Here is a 15,085-nt window from a genome sequence, read left to right as displayed (position 1 = left end):
ATGCTTAGATTCAGCTATTTACACTGGTGTTTTCAGGATCAAAGCCTTAGCAACTTACTTCAATACATCTAACAATTTTACAGAGTTCTGTCTTGCTTGGGCTTATCTTGAAGTGCAGACTAATTATTTTCAACACATTTAGTTCAGTCATTAGATTAGAAATAGAGATCATTGTGTCTTATCATTCACTGATGAAGGGCATTTACATAATATTGCAAGTATCTTCAAGGTATTAAGATTCAAGATTGTTGCAAGGAATTTACACTGTCCATGTTCACTGGAACAGATGACACCTAAATCAGAAATCTTAATAGTTGCTTAGAGCAGCCTATTTGCCTGAAAGGTTAACTCGTTCATTTTCCATCTCTTTATTAACGGGAAAGACTTGGTAGGAGTTTATAATCTGCCTCTATTTTCTTTCAGCTTGTTTTTGCAGGTGCAGATAGAGCACAGAAAAGATGGTTCATTATCTTTTTGTGCTCTCAGAGGCAAATTCTGTGAAGGTAACTAGTAGTTTACGTTTCTACATCAACTAACATCCAGATAGTGTGTGAACTAGCACAAACCACAGCCATGGCAAATCTTTAGGGACGATTTTTGCAAAAATCCTTACTTTCTACAAAAAAATATTAACGAGTTTCTTCTTTAGTAGAGAACTGGATATGGGATCCCTGTCTATTTTCTTCAGTATCAACAGTACGGACCAGTTGCCTGTGGATTTGCCTAAATCTGGTTTTGAACCTGCTGGTACTGTCTGCGTCAACAACTTCAATCACTTAAAATAAGGAACATATCCTATAAGCCTGTTTAGTCAAACTTTACACCAGCTTCTTGAGCAACATCCAACATAATGCCTTGTATACCATCAAAAATAAAACTGCGGGAAGAGGTGCATTTGGTTTGGGCACTAGCAGCTTTCCTGTGACCCTGTAAGTTTACATGAGCCACTGAGGCTGGTACAGATAGACTGGTAGCACCTTCTTGTGCTATTGTAACAATTCTGCTGCAAAATACTCACCACTGATGTCACTAAAATACTAAGGGGTGCAAATAATTCCATTAACTTCGGTGAGGCTATTCATATGAATAAGACCTTTCAGCACTCAGTGGATAATGAAGGGTTCAGAGTTGCCATGTCTCACTGAATCCAGTTAGAAATTGGTCTCTTGATACTCAGTTTAGCCAGGACTGAAGCATTACAAAGCTTGTATGTGAAACAACAGTCATAATGCTTTCTAAACCCTGATTAACACATTTCCTATACCAGTGATTTTCATTTGGAAATCATTTTGAAATGGAAAATAAAGGTTTGCCTGTCAAACTGAAGAAATTTGTCTTTTGGTCTGTGATTTATTTTCTTTTGGTAGAACTCTTATCTGTGATTTGTCTCGGAAGCTAGAACTATCTGATAATTCATTTAATCCAAAGATAAGAGGAAGTACAAAGGTGTCGTGTGCCAGGGCTCAATCGCTGATTATACTTATAGTCTGGTATTTTGTAGATCAGTCATGTAGTGGAATGAGTGTGGAATATGCTGAGTGTATTTTTGTTGACCAAGTTCCTGGAAAATATTAGATTAATTTAGTGATTGTAGTCATGTTCTTTTCTAATTATGTAGAGCAGTAATTACTAAAAGTATTGCTGCTGGGTAGATGTATTTTCGCCAATACAAATTATCTAAAATATTCATATCACTTTCTTTCTTTAATGTTTGGTAGTGTTTATATATTGTATTGATTTTTTTCAATGCCAGTCATGGGTCTTCTAGAGCTAGTGAAAGCAGGTAAAAAGTCACTGCTGGACTGGACTGATAATCAGAGGGCATAATCAAGATTTTTCCAAAGACATACCTAAAGACATCCTACAAGTTCAGAATTTTATGTGTTATTACTGTGCCTATCATCAATATATAGAACAGAAAAGGAAACATCTCTTCTCTAATTTGCTTTAGAAGTTCCACCATGGCTCTAAAAATGTGTCTATTGCTCGCTCTTTTTGTTTTACTGGTCTTCTCCTATTTTTCCTCCATTTTCCCCATCTCTCTACTATAAATTACTGCTAATTTGTGTCACTTTTTTTATGTGCCTTTTAGGTATTGGAGTCGGTATGCTGGTACGGGAATATGGCAAACTGTCTAACCTGGATAAGTTCTACTTTTCCTTTCCCGGGGAAGTGCTGATGAGAATGCTCAAACTCATCATTCTGCCATTAATCATATCAAGTATGATCACAGGTATGACTGGAAATGTACTGTTAGCTGATGAGATTATCATTGTGGTTTAGCTTGCTTTCTAAAAGAAATAACACTTAAAACCAATTTGATGGAACTCTATAATGAAAAGTATAGAATGCATATGTTTAGATTAAGCTTTTCTATGTATAATGAGAATGGATTTGGAAGGATTAGCACCATTATCTGTTAATTAAGTTATAAAGAGCTGTAAGATAATAACTTATATGTTTATAGAGTCTTTTATCTCTTTCTCCCTGTTTTCAGGAGTGGGTTAAACAGTTGCAAATAGCAAGCCCAAAGCTGCAACTGCTTATTCTCAGGTACAGAGTTAACTATTGTAAGTAGTCTCATGCTGCCATTTCACAAGAAAGGGAGAGCTGATCTCATAGCTTACTGTCATAAAAAGAGGAGATTCCTCACCTGCACTTCCCTGGTCTCAGCAAACTCCCATGAAGTACCTTGCATGAGCTCTGGCGTTTTCTGAATCCTTCTGTGAGTCCATTCAATTCACTGACCTGACAGAAAACTATAAATTAGGAAAAAAAAAATAATCTGTTTGGTATGCTTGGTTCAAAGGAGTTTTGGGGAAGTGCAAGAGAGTGGGGAGGGAGACTGTGTAGCCAGGAAGGGGTTATGGAAGGAAGAGCAAAGCTTCCCTCTTTTGGAAGAAGCAAGCAAGCTGTTGGCTCGAACCCCACCGTGGCATGCTAGAATTTGCTAACAGCTCACCCAATAGGAAAGATTTTGGAAAGATTTGCTGGAGTGAGCCCAAAGCGAAGAGACAAAACTGGATGTCAAATAGCCTTTCTGAAAAAAAAAAAAAAAGAGTAAAGGAAGCCAAACAAACTTGTCTTTTTCTTAAGTCTTTACTGAGGGAACAAGGGTTGTAATTCTCTTTTATCTTCCTACAATGAATCAGGACACATTTGTCACTATACTGTCCCCTTTCATCTCCACAAAGCCTTTGTTTTGGGAATGTATTCATGTCCAGGTGTTTGTTGTTTGGTTGGATGGTCATTGAAATACATCAGACATTTGACTGCAGAAAAGGAGAGCATGTTGTGATCAGAAAATGAAAGGGGAATTTTGATCATGCTATGAAAATGCTTTCAAGAATAGGATATTGAATACAAACTCCCAAGCTCTTCAAAATTCACAGCCAAAAATATCGCTAATTTCAGCAGTGCATCCCAATGGGGCCTATGACAGGAAGAGCCTAAGGGAAGCTGCCAAGGCCTTTGGGGCATATCTGTAATATGGTGATATATATGATCTGTAATATCCTGTCACAGGGTGACAGGAACCCAGTGTTAGAATTGAAATGGAGAATGTCAAGAGCTGCAAGACGGAGACATCCAGAAAGGAAAGCTGCAAGAGGCAGAGTGAGAAATGGCAGCAGAAAATAGTCAAGGGCTGTGTTCAAAGGAATGAAGGGAGATGAAATGCTTGTTAGTATGTAAAGGAGAGACGAACAGAAAGAGAAATAAAAAGGGCTTGGTGTTTTAATTACTAGGCAGGGCAGCAGCATTTTTATATAGAGGAGGAAATGAGACAGAAAGCAAAGGAAAACTGAACTCTACTTTTATCGTATTGAACTTGAGTCTGTGACAGGAGGTCCAGGAAAAGCTGCCAAGGTAAGACTAATCTATTTCTTTTTTCAAGCAAGCTTTAATTTGTGAGTGAAGTTGGGCCTATGTCTTCAGAAATAAATGATATAATTTGGATAACCATGAAATGAATTATTTATTAAATGTATCCCTGTCCAGCACTTGCGAGGGGAAACAAGAATCATGCTGTTAAAAATGTTGTGCTGCTATTTAATGTTTAACATTCCAGTATGAGTTAAACTGCGTTTGTAACTACTAACACGAGCTTGGATTTTAAAGATTGCAGATTGCAGGAGTTAAATTCATACACAGAGATGAGAATGAGATGCTCTGATTGTGACCTTGGCATACCTAAGAAAAGAAGGGCTTATTTTTTCTACACTTCTATGTTAGATTTTTGGGCAAGAAAAAGGAAACAAGGTTGACAACAGAAGCTACTTCAGTAGAATATGTAGAGCTTTGCTGGTCTTGAAGACAAAAGCACTATCTGCCTGTGTGCAAGTAATGCTGAAATGTGTGGCAAGCAAATGGACCAGGCATCTCTGTGCATGATGGTTTTCACTGTTGACCTGCATCCTTCTTCAGGATGTTGATGAGATATTTTGCCTCTTGTAAAAGAAATATGGTATCCTTCCAAGCATCAGAAATGCACATTTGAATTGAATAAGTAGGCCTGTGTATAATCATAAAGCACACTAGTCATTTTTCCTCTTTCACAGAGAATGGTGGAGGCTGGAAGGGACCTCTTGAGACCATCTAGTCCAACCCCCCCTGCTCAGGCAGGGTCAGCTAGAGCAGGTTGCCTTGAACCATGTCCAGTCAGGTTTTGAATATCTTCAAGCATGGACACTCCACAACCTCTCAGGGCAACATGTTTGACCAGCCTCACAGTAAAACAGTGTTTTCTTGTGCAGATGAAATTTTATGTTCTTCAATTTTTGCTTGTTGTCTCTTGTCTTACGTCTGAGCACCACTGAGAAGAGCCTGACTCTGTCTTCATTCCCATCCATCAGGTATTTGTACACATGAATAAGATCCCCCTGAGCCTTCTCTTCTCCAGGCTGAACAGTCCCAGCTCTCTCAGCCTCTCGTTATGTGAGAGATGCTCCAATCCCTTCATCATCTTTGTGGCCCTTCGCTGGACTTGGTCCAGTAAGCCCATCTCTTTCTTGTACTGGGGAACCCAGAACTGGACACAGTACTCCAGGTGTGGCCTCACTGGTGTTGTGTTTAGGGGAAAGATCACCTCCCTCCACATGCTGGCAGTGCTCTTAATAATGCTGCCCAGGAGGCTGTTGGCCACCTTTGCTATGAGGTGTTGCTGTCTTACAGTCAGCTTGTTGTCCGCCAGGACCCTCAAGTCCTTCTCTGCAGAGCTGTTCTCCAGCCAGTCAGCCTCCAGCATGTACTGGTTCTTTGCATTATTCCTCCCCCGATGCAGATCTTTGCATTTATCCTTGTTGATCTTCACGAGATTTCTCTCAGACGAGTTCTCCGGCCCATCCAGGTACCTCTGAATAGCAGTATAACCATCTCATATATTAGCAACTCCCCCCAGTTTTGTGTCATCTGTGAACTTGCTGACGGAGCACTCTGCTCCATCATCTGGGTCATTGATGAAGATGTTAAACAGTATTGGCCCCAGTATTGACCTCTGGGGTACACCAGCAGTGATTTGCCTCCAACCGGACTTTTGCTGGTGATCACAACCTTCTGGGTGTGGCCATTAAGCCACTTTTCAATTCATCTCACAGTGCAATTATCTAACCTGTTCTTTGTCAGTTTTTCTGTGGGGATGTTATGGGAGAGTGTCAGAAGCCTTACTAAAGTCAAGGTAGACAATGTGACCTCTTCACAATTCTGAATTTTAGCGCCAAAGCAAAATTCACACTTCCAAAAAATACTGTAAAGAATAGAACAAGGAAGGGACTGAAAAAATTAAGGAGGATCCAGTATGTGTCTTCAGCTACGTCTGTAAACAAGACAGGCACCTCACTGTTAGTGGCAAGGGCACATCTCTGCATTTGGCTGTGAACCTTCCCTGGAATGGGACACAAAAGTATTTTCCTTAAAAGTAACCTCATCATTATTGGCTAAACGCAGGACATACAAGGATAGCACTACAACCTGCATGTTGGCTATCCTTGGAGGGGACCAGATGTGTTCCAAGTATGCACATCTCCTCGGGATTTGCATATTATACAGACCCCTATAGGGCTTATATCCGATGATCACAGCTGTCAGACCTGTATACATGTTCACAGGCTCAGTGGCAGACATTTAGGGCCCCAATACATATGAAGTTACTGCAGTAAAACTTGTGACAACACATCAGCTGGGCCTGAATGACTGTCTTTTTAGTTCACAAGCTAAGGTGATGCTACTTAGCTCACCATGAGAGAAATTTAAACATTGTCATGTTATTGTGCCTTTGCTGCTGCTAAGAGTGTGCACAGAGACAATTGTAATGGCTCATTTGGTGCATAATTGTAACCAGACCATGGTGTTGGGTCCAAAGGTGTCTAGGAAGTTTTGATGCCTACAGGAGGCTATTTTGTGAATGTATGTCATGTCAAAATACTGGATTTTGGTGACTAGTAATAGTTTTGGACAAGAATCACCAAGATGTTATTCAAGATAGGATATGTAGTTTTCTTTTTTAGGATTAGAATGTCTTAAAAGGTAATGTCATATCCTGAAAAACATCAACTTATACATATGCTTTTGAGACAGTGAGAAATGTACAAATGCATGTCCCGTGACCAGATCCCTGTCCATTTGGACATAACGATGTAAATCAAGCCCACAGCAAAGACAGCAATAGTAGGAATCACTCCTTGAGATTCCAGGAGTTTCTGCAAAGTTTAAACTATTAGTAATTTTAACTTGTTGGGGGAAATCCTGTCTTAGTGGAAAAGCTCTCACTGACTTCTTCAATTAGAGCAGGAACACACTTAGTCTGTTTTCAAATCGAAAAGGCAAAATTCTCCCTCTTTGGTTAAATGGAGGGCTTTGTAGAATGTGGTTTTCCTCTGCAAACCCAGTTCCCCAGAGTGTAAAAGAGGGAAGGATTGCTTACATAAATATTTTACGTAGCGTATGAGTTGCAATTTGTGGAATTTTTCCACTGACCTGCCTGGAGGCTGAACTGTAACCTAGTAAAAAAACCTAACATAAGCACTGAGCATTTATTTGTTTGGAAAAATTTGAAAAGGATGGTTAATAGGTCCTTGCTTTGGGGTCAGAAGAATCTGAGTAGTGCCATGCTCTTCTGAATTATTCTTAGTCTACCTCAGAGCTGAATTTTAAGTTTAATTTACTCCAACCCATAAGCCCACCACTGATAATTCAGTTCAAAATATCTAGCTCTTTTGGATCTCCAAGAGATTTCTATCCCTCAAATTAGCTAATAGTACACTAATAGTACACTAATGCATCATTCATGTGAAGGAATTATTTGTATTTTCTGTTTCCTGCTGTAGTGGCATGGGAAAAGTGAAAATGAAAATCAAAAACCTAGAATGTTACTCAAGACAATTGCTATGACATCCAGAACTACACCTGTACTGAGTGTAATACTCCACACCCCGAATCCAATTCCTTGAAATAATGCTCTCAAAGAAGAAATGATTAGGCAAATACCAAAAATACATTATTTTTAGGTGCCCTGTAGAGAGAAAGAATTGAGAGGAATCTCTTGTGTGTTTCCTGGGAGTTTTGAGGCTTAAATCTAATCATTCTGGGAGTACTTAAGATCCTATAAAATGTCTTTGAAAGTCTTCGAAATTCACCACTCTAATTTCATTCACAGAATGAAAATTATCTATAATTGTGCAGTGCATTTCATCACGTCTGCATACTGAGCAGACTAGTTCCCTTTAATCACTTTTAGCCTTCTTTCTCATGGACTGAGATTCACAGGGTATGTAATGGCAGTAAATGTTTGCAAATCTGTTTTCTGTCTGGATCGCAACTGGACTTAGGCTGGAGACAACTGTCCAGTTTCCTGGACAGTTGTTCCCCTGTACTTGGGTACAAGCTGGGGAAACTTACATGCCCAACCTGGAGCTAAGTCATCAACACAAAGTGTCTGGCCTTCTTTCCTGCACCTAAGTCCCATGTTAGTAGCTAGTATCAGGAGATCTGGATCTTACCCAACACCCCCAAGCTCTCCAGATACTACCGAAGTGCCATGGCTCTGCTTCCCATCTCTCTTCAATCAGTCCTTCTAAGCTGGGGTTATTTCAGACTGCCCGTCTCATTGATTTTCAGACTACATGCCATGGACTGTGATGTGGAGGTCTTTCTTCAGGGCTAGAATGTTTTGCTGTCAAAAACTTCCCCTAAAAACTGGCATCGCATGTCTGATGCATGACCTTTCTTTGATCATGTTTCCAGGGTTACCCATAAATGTCAGAAGTCTTAGCTGTGTAGCGGTCATGTCTGTTCTGTTTTCTGCATCATGCTTTGGATTAAAAGATGTGACATATAACACAGCAGGTTCATGTCTCTGATCTCAATATTGATGACATAATTTTACCAGCTATTCAACACCTATTTTAAGTTCTACAATAACCTCTCCCTCATTTGTTATCTTTTCTCCCTGATGAAACATTACTAAAGCTTTTCTTTATGTTTCTGACCTTCCCTGCAATTCAAGTCTTCACAGGCAGCTCCAAAGAGGCTAGAACAGATGCACAGGAGTTTCCTGGCTCGTGAATTTGTGCAGGGTCAGCTATGGGGAACACCAAAATTCCTTAAAGCAATCGATGAGGTATTTGTAGGTTACACACAGCATACCTCAGGAACAGTGAAAAAGACAGTATCAGCTGCCTTTCTGAGGGCCACTGTATGTGAGCTATAAATACAACTGCCTTGCTGTGTGTCTGATGATGCTCCAACCACTAGGTTTCCATGACTATAGAAATAAAGTCTTCCTTTACTCCAGGGCCTGCTTTGATTACTGCTGCAGTACTGTCTGAAGCATCCTGCCAGTTCCACCTTTCCCAGTACCAACTGCACACTCTTTTACTTGCACTTCTTGCTTGTAGTACAAAGATAACAATTCCACAACAAATCTGGCTTATTCTAGCTGACAATGACCTGTTAACAAATGCGTGAGAGATAAAAATGTGCAGTGAAGTACCAGGGCTATGTGCCTTTTCCCATTTGCAGACGCCATTGCTTTCCCTGTGAAACGAGGATGTTGAATCGTGGCTGATGGATGGGTATCTTGAATAGGTTATTTGTTCTTTTCCACTGTTCAAAATTAAAGTGTCGGTTTCCTACCTCGGATCTATGTTTGGGAAGTTACTAGTTTGCTTTATCACAATGCCACCGAGTTTGGTGAATGGGGACAAAATGTACAAAATGGGAGACAAAAGAGCTGGAATGCAATGAGAAAAAATCAAAGTAGAATATTAATCAGCTTGTTCTTATTTCTCATGTTTACCTTTGAAAGTCGGAACAGTTCAGACTTAAACAACCTTTTTTTTTGTCCACTATATTAGTAATTTAAGTTAAAACACACTAAGGCTGTGCCTGTGCTCAAGGATAGATCTGCCAGTTCCATTAGATATAAAATGTCCACAGATTTAAAGTACTGTAAAGGAGCACAGGTAAGGAAATAGTGGGAGAACAAATCTCTTTATGTTTCCTATAACGCAGGGCTTCCAAATCCATTTTCCTTTGGTATCACCATTCCTGGGGTGGCAGCTGCCTCAGCAGTTTCCATTTCTGCAAGTTCAAGAAGCACAGCTATTGAGAGATGCTCTGTGACTGAGGCATCCTTAACAGGCCCTGTGCATCACCAGCAGGCACACTAGTTTCCACTCCTTGGGGAATCCCTGATCTAGCTTAACATACTCAGAGACTGTCTCTTGAGATATCTGCATGTTCTTCGCTTGCTTTTCTATGTTTCTGAAGCCAAAAGAACGTCCGAGAAAGCAGGTCCATTGTGTAATATTAGTAAACTAGTTATCTGGGCTCAGGCAGGAAACTCACCTTGTCCCTTTGTATCATGTACATTGTGCAAAGGACAGAAAATGTTACACTACTGTTAATGAGTTTTGCCTTCAGTTTGTACTGAGGAATCCTGGAGGTCCTGTCCCCGCTGTCCACGTGCAGTCATTGAGGCAGGGAGGACTGCAGAGTCATGGGCTATTAATGGACTTCTGTCACAGTCAGCTACTCCTTTCCCATCAATATCAGTTGACCTTTGCAACTGAGACAGCCCCTACATTATTTAAGGTTTTAAATTATAGCAATAAAACTTTGAAGTGCACTTCTGGTTCATGGAGCATGATTACCACTAGCTCTCAAGGGCAAAGAGCCCCAGCACAACACAACAGCCATTCTGCGGCACTGGCAGTCACTGCCTCCTGTCCCAGCCGTATCCCTGTGGGGCTGCTTGTGGCAACCACTGTGGATGGGTCTGAAGTGAGTTAGTGTCTTCTGCTCTTCTGTTCTGGAGGTCAGGACGTAAACAACAATTCCACTATGTAAAACAGATTGCATTCACTTTTTTACCCCATTTATCTGTGTGTGGACATCATGATCGATTAAAAAATGTAGTGTCATGTTAAAGTTTTCCTTTTAAGAGTCTGGAAGCTAAAACTTGTCCACCTATATGTTTTACCACCAGCCATTTTGAGGTAATTCAACTACTTTCAGCACTCCAGGTTTTCTGTATTAACTCCATACATATTTCACCTGCAACAGTGCAGAGGCTGTATTTCTGCTACATCCATGAACCAAATCGGATTTCTCTTATAAATCTTGCTAGCGTGTCCATCTTGGCAGATTGATGTATCATCTCGTCCCTCCTTATAAGGTCTTATTATATTCCACCCAAGGAACATCATATCTCCTGAAAAGGCATTAACTTGAGATTATATAACCTCTAAGAGCTTTTAATTTTCCTACAAGTGATACCATTTGCAAATAAGAGGAATGGAAGGCAGTACTAATACCTTCTTTCTATGCGTGTAGTCCAGTAAACTCTCTAGGGAAAAGATCATAATGCAATGCTGCAATGCTGATTGTGCCAACTGCCTACAGGGCAACACAGCAGTCCCTTAGCAAACTGATATCCCATGGTCAGAAATTTTTCTTTACGTCTTACCTGAACTGCCTTCCATTTTATAATGATTTCATCCCTTTCATTGCCATAAACTATTCATTTCCCATTTATTCCTCCCTTTCTATCTGGGATTTAGAAAGGTTCATAACAACTACTTTTTCAAGCCCATCCTGAATCATCCAGGACATCCCCTTTCAGTATTTGGAATATTCTCTATAACTATTATTGCATTCCATGCTTTAGTCTGTTTCCTAAAAAAACCGAACAATCTTTTTTCAAGGCCTTTTCAAAGTTAGAAGACCAATATTTATCATACTAATCCAGTGGTAGTCTCACTAGATCATGTAAGTAGGAACTGAGAACAGATCCTGTCAGCTTCCGCTGATCTTCAGAAGCTTTGAGAACAGCTAAGAAGTACTGCAGGAGATGCACTTGATGATGGCCCTGAAATTTGTAGAGCAGCAAAAAAAAATGCCAAGGTGCCTAGGTATGATTGTTGCTGCTGAACAGAGTCAATCACAGCACCAAATTGTAGATGTAGTCTCTTATGATGTATTGAAAAAGAACACCTGGAAGCATAAATCCTTGTGCTCAGTTGGGACACCTCTGTAGAAACGTATGACAAACTCTAAGGATGTAGGTGTTACGCCCTAGGGAACCAGTAAGATGATAATCACTGGAATTCAGAAGAGCCCCATGATTGTTTCCAGTCCTTAATGCAACCCTTTTCACTCCCAGATCTTACAAGACCACAGGATTAATGAAGCACAGTGAACAACTCTAGAATTACAGTGTTACACCTTGTGCCAAAGCCATTTGGACACATGTGCATTTGTACAGGCCTCCAAAGGGAACGCTGATACAAAGCACACAACAACACAGTGCAAATATCATCTTGTACAGAGAACAAGGACTTGACTTTTAATCATGTGGGGCACTGATTTGCTTGTTTCAGTTTATAATATTTATCTCAACATCTCAGAGGGGAAAAAAATCTATAATTCATGGATCACATGGTTTCAGTTTTTGATCAGGGTTAGTACCTGTAGTACAGAGCAAGTGTTCTACCCTGGACAGTAGATCTCGCAAGTGTTGGTAATTTTTCTGTGATGATAGCAACTGCAGTCAGTCACTTGGCTATCCACTCCACGCTGTATAAAAATGTAGTTCTGTAACGGATTTTATTATGAGGTTCCCAAATGTTGATACCAGCATAAAATTTCTATTTTATGTGGGAAATGTTGGTCATTCCAACAGGCAGGAACAAAATAGGAGGAGGAACTAATAGGGTAGTAACCTTTCAACATCTTTGAAGGTTTTATTAATGCACTGTAAGTGGTGCCTTCTCCTGCATTCTATTAAATAAATTAAAAGATTAATATTAGTGAGTACTTGATTTTTTTACCTGACTTTATAGGTTGCTCCTTAGGAACTGCCATCAGCTCATAAGTCTGTTAATGGCCAGCTTCAGAGAAAGCTTTATAATATCCAGATGCAGAATAATTTCCCGTCACAGAGGTTTCAGTCTAATCTAGTAGCTTGATATTGCTATAAACTGAAACAACTGGTTTGTTAATCTTTCATGTTATATTAACTGCTGTGATTTTGGGTATTTCTACAACCTCTGTACAGGTTCAGTATCTCTGTCTCCTGCTTAGCTCTTGGCCTCACCAACACTCAGAGACAACAGGGTCTGCAATCTAGTTACACAGGTGATGAAAGATATTTCCTTACAACTAGTTTGAAATTGCTACATTGCAATGTAGCTAGTTGGTGGCAGTTTCCACTGCTCCTGTGTCAGGAGAGGTGGAGAGTAGGAATTCCCTCTTTTCTGAATAGATGCCTCAGACATAGTGCGCGTTGCTCTTGGATTTGTTACAAAGGCCACAGTACTTTGCCTGATGGAGAGATATATAATTACACTGCTCCACAGCAGTTTTGCTGGCACACTAGTGCAGGGTTTGAAAGACCTCAGCTGGATTTTTATTCATCAAAAACCTGTGGGTATTTCAAATTTCAGGGGCCATTTGGGAGTGGCAGACAGGCCTGGTTTGTGACTATGAATTTGTCTGAATGGTTTACCTGACTCCAATACCTGCAGAGTTTTTTTTACTAGCTACTTAGTTTCTTTTACCTGAAATATTATGCATTATTTGTATTCCCAAAGATCTGCGTAACTATTTTTGAAAACTAAAAGGGAAGTACAGAAATCATTGAGAATCCTATTACATTTACTAGGAAACAATAAGAAAGCTGTAGACCAACCTCTGAAAAGAGGTTGACTCTGTTGGCAATTGACCAAAGACACTCCTGTATTTAATGGGAGTGGAGTTGTCATTAGCAGTAGAAGAGAGGACAAAGAAAGAAAACCTGAGGACTGGTTTGTGTTCAGAATGTTCCGAAACAACCTTTTTAAGCAGCAAGGCAAAGAAAGAGAAGTGTTTGTCACAAGAAGTTTAGAAAATAAATTTCCTGGATTTGCATGAAGCTTCAACAGCATCAGTACAATTGAAGCATATATTTCAATGATTTTTCAAGACTTCATTATAACTTTTCCAGCACTTTCAAAATTAGAGTTTTGTTTAGGAATGTTCTCTGTTCCCCTGTGACACCAAAATGGAAGAAAACCCACTCTTGTCAGAGAGAAAATAGACAAGTAAATATTGGTCTTTCATGAAGTTGCAACCTTGTGTTATACTAAGGTGTCATTTTTTTAAGTCTGTGAGAAACGGAAAGAATGATTCATGCTTCCATCAGTGGCTACTGGTAAAAATTTCTGGAACACCTTGTTGCATATTTAGGCTCAGTTTTGTTTAAATCAAACTATTCTCTTAGGTAAAGTAGCTTTATACAGTAGCATTTCAGCAAAGCAGCTCTAAATATGTACAACAAAACAAGATTATGAAAGAAATTTCAGAGGGACTTCAAAAGTTGCAGATGACTGATGTACTATCATTCAGTCTTAACAGGACGCTTGGTTTGATGCACTTAACCAGGTAGACACGGGTTCTAAAGTAAGAGTCAGAGAAGCTATGTGTCTTTCTCTAACTTTGGCAACACAACATATTCCACATGCAACAATCAGTAATTGAACACCACACAGGATTAAACTGGTCAGTTGCAATCATTCCATTTTTCCACTTCTGATTTTTTGCAAGTTTTACAGTATTGTCCTCCTTTCTGGTTATTCTTTAAAGAGGAAAGCCCTGGGAATCCTCTAGTAATAGAGCAAAAATAACAGCTATAAAGATAAAAGAAAATTAAATTGGTAGGCTTCCTGGCAACACCAACCAAAAGATTGAAGTAAAAAAAAGACCATATACAGAATTAAAGAGAGTTATTGCAGTGTAAGGAACAGCTGAATTGGAGTTTTCCTTTTTTCCCCAGCATTTAAAATAGGATGTCTACGTATCTTAACCAAAAATATGTGCCTCTTCTGTTTTGTTGAGCGTCCTGTACCATCTTCATCCCTGTTGTGCTTTGATGCCTTCTAATCCTCTTTCATTTGCCTCTGTCAAATGAAATTATTAACATCAGTCTTATTATTTATCCTCCCATTCTTTCCTCAAAGAAAAAGGTGCATATACAGTACAGCATTTAATTTTGGTAGGGTTTTGAGGTCCTGGGACAAGAAAGAGAAGATGTGAGAGACTTAATTTCACTGACTGTTTCCTTTTTTTATTCTTTTACAAGTGTATGTGTTGCAAATCAGAGAAAATTGGGCAAAAAGAGAAAAACAGTACAAAGAGCTTCGAGTTAGAAACTGTATCATAGGAGACATGAAAGCTGAATTGCAGAAGACTAGGCAATTGATTCCCAAATTTGGCTTCAGATATTAAAACCTTAACTGTGTTCTGCTAAAATAATATGGGCAGAGAGGTAGATAGATTAATAGATTTTAACACCAGTTGGTGTCTTGTGATGATCTCCCTTAAGAGATGTGGCTGTATATCATAGCGACAGAAGCGTACTCCATGCTTCAGTGGCTGTAGCTGAATTAGAACATCTCTTGTAGGAAACTTTAAGGAACTAATCTGTAATCCTGCAGTTTTGAAATGCCCAGGGATGGAGCATGGATCCATCATGCCTGTTTAAATTCTAGTACAGTTTACAGTTCATCTGCTCAAACCTGTTTAAACAATTTAAAACTTGGGGATAGGCTGA

At 39.6% G+C, this 15,085-nt stretch overlaps 1 protein-coding gene across 1 annotated transcript in view; it reads left to right on the top strand.

The window, feature by feature from the left end:
• Positions 1 to 2,079: 2,079 nt before the first annotated feature.
• SLC1A1 (solute carrier family 1 (neuronal/epithelial high affinity glutamate transporter, system Xag), member 1) overlaps positions 2,080 to 15,085 on the top strand; it is a 35,505-nt gene continuing 22,499 nt past the window's right edge. The window contains exon 1 of the mRNA XM_009327290.1: positions 2,080 to 2,233. Coding sequence (XP_009325565.1) covers positions 2,080 to 2,233 — 154 coding nt within the window. The remainder of the gene's footprint in view (positions 2,234 to 15,085) is intronic.

Source organism: Pygoscelis adeliae, unplaced genomic scaffold, assembly GCF_000699105.1.
Source record: "Pygoscelis adeliae isolate BGI_AS28 unplaced genomic scaffold, ASM69910v1 Scaffold26, whole genome shotgun sequence".
In the NCBI taxonomy this organism is placed as follows: Eukaryota; Metazoa; Chordata; class Aves; order Sphenisciformes; family Spheniscidae; genus Pygoscelis; species Pygoscelis adeliae.
This window is presented reverse-complemented; position numbering and strand designations above follow the sequence as displayed.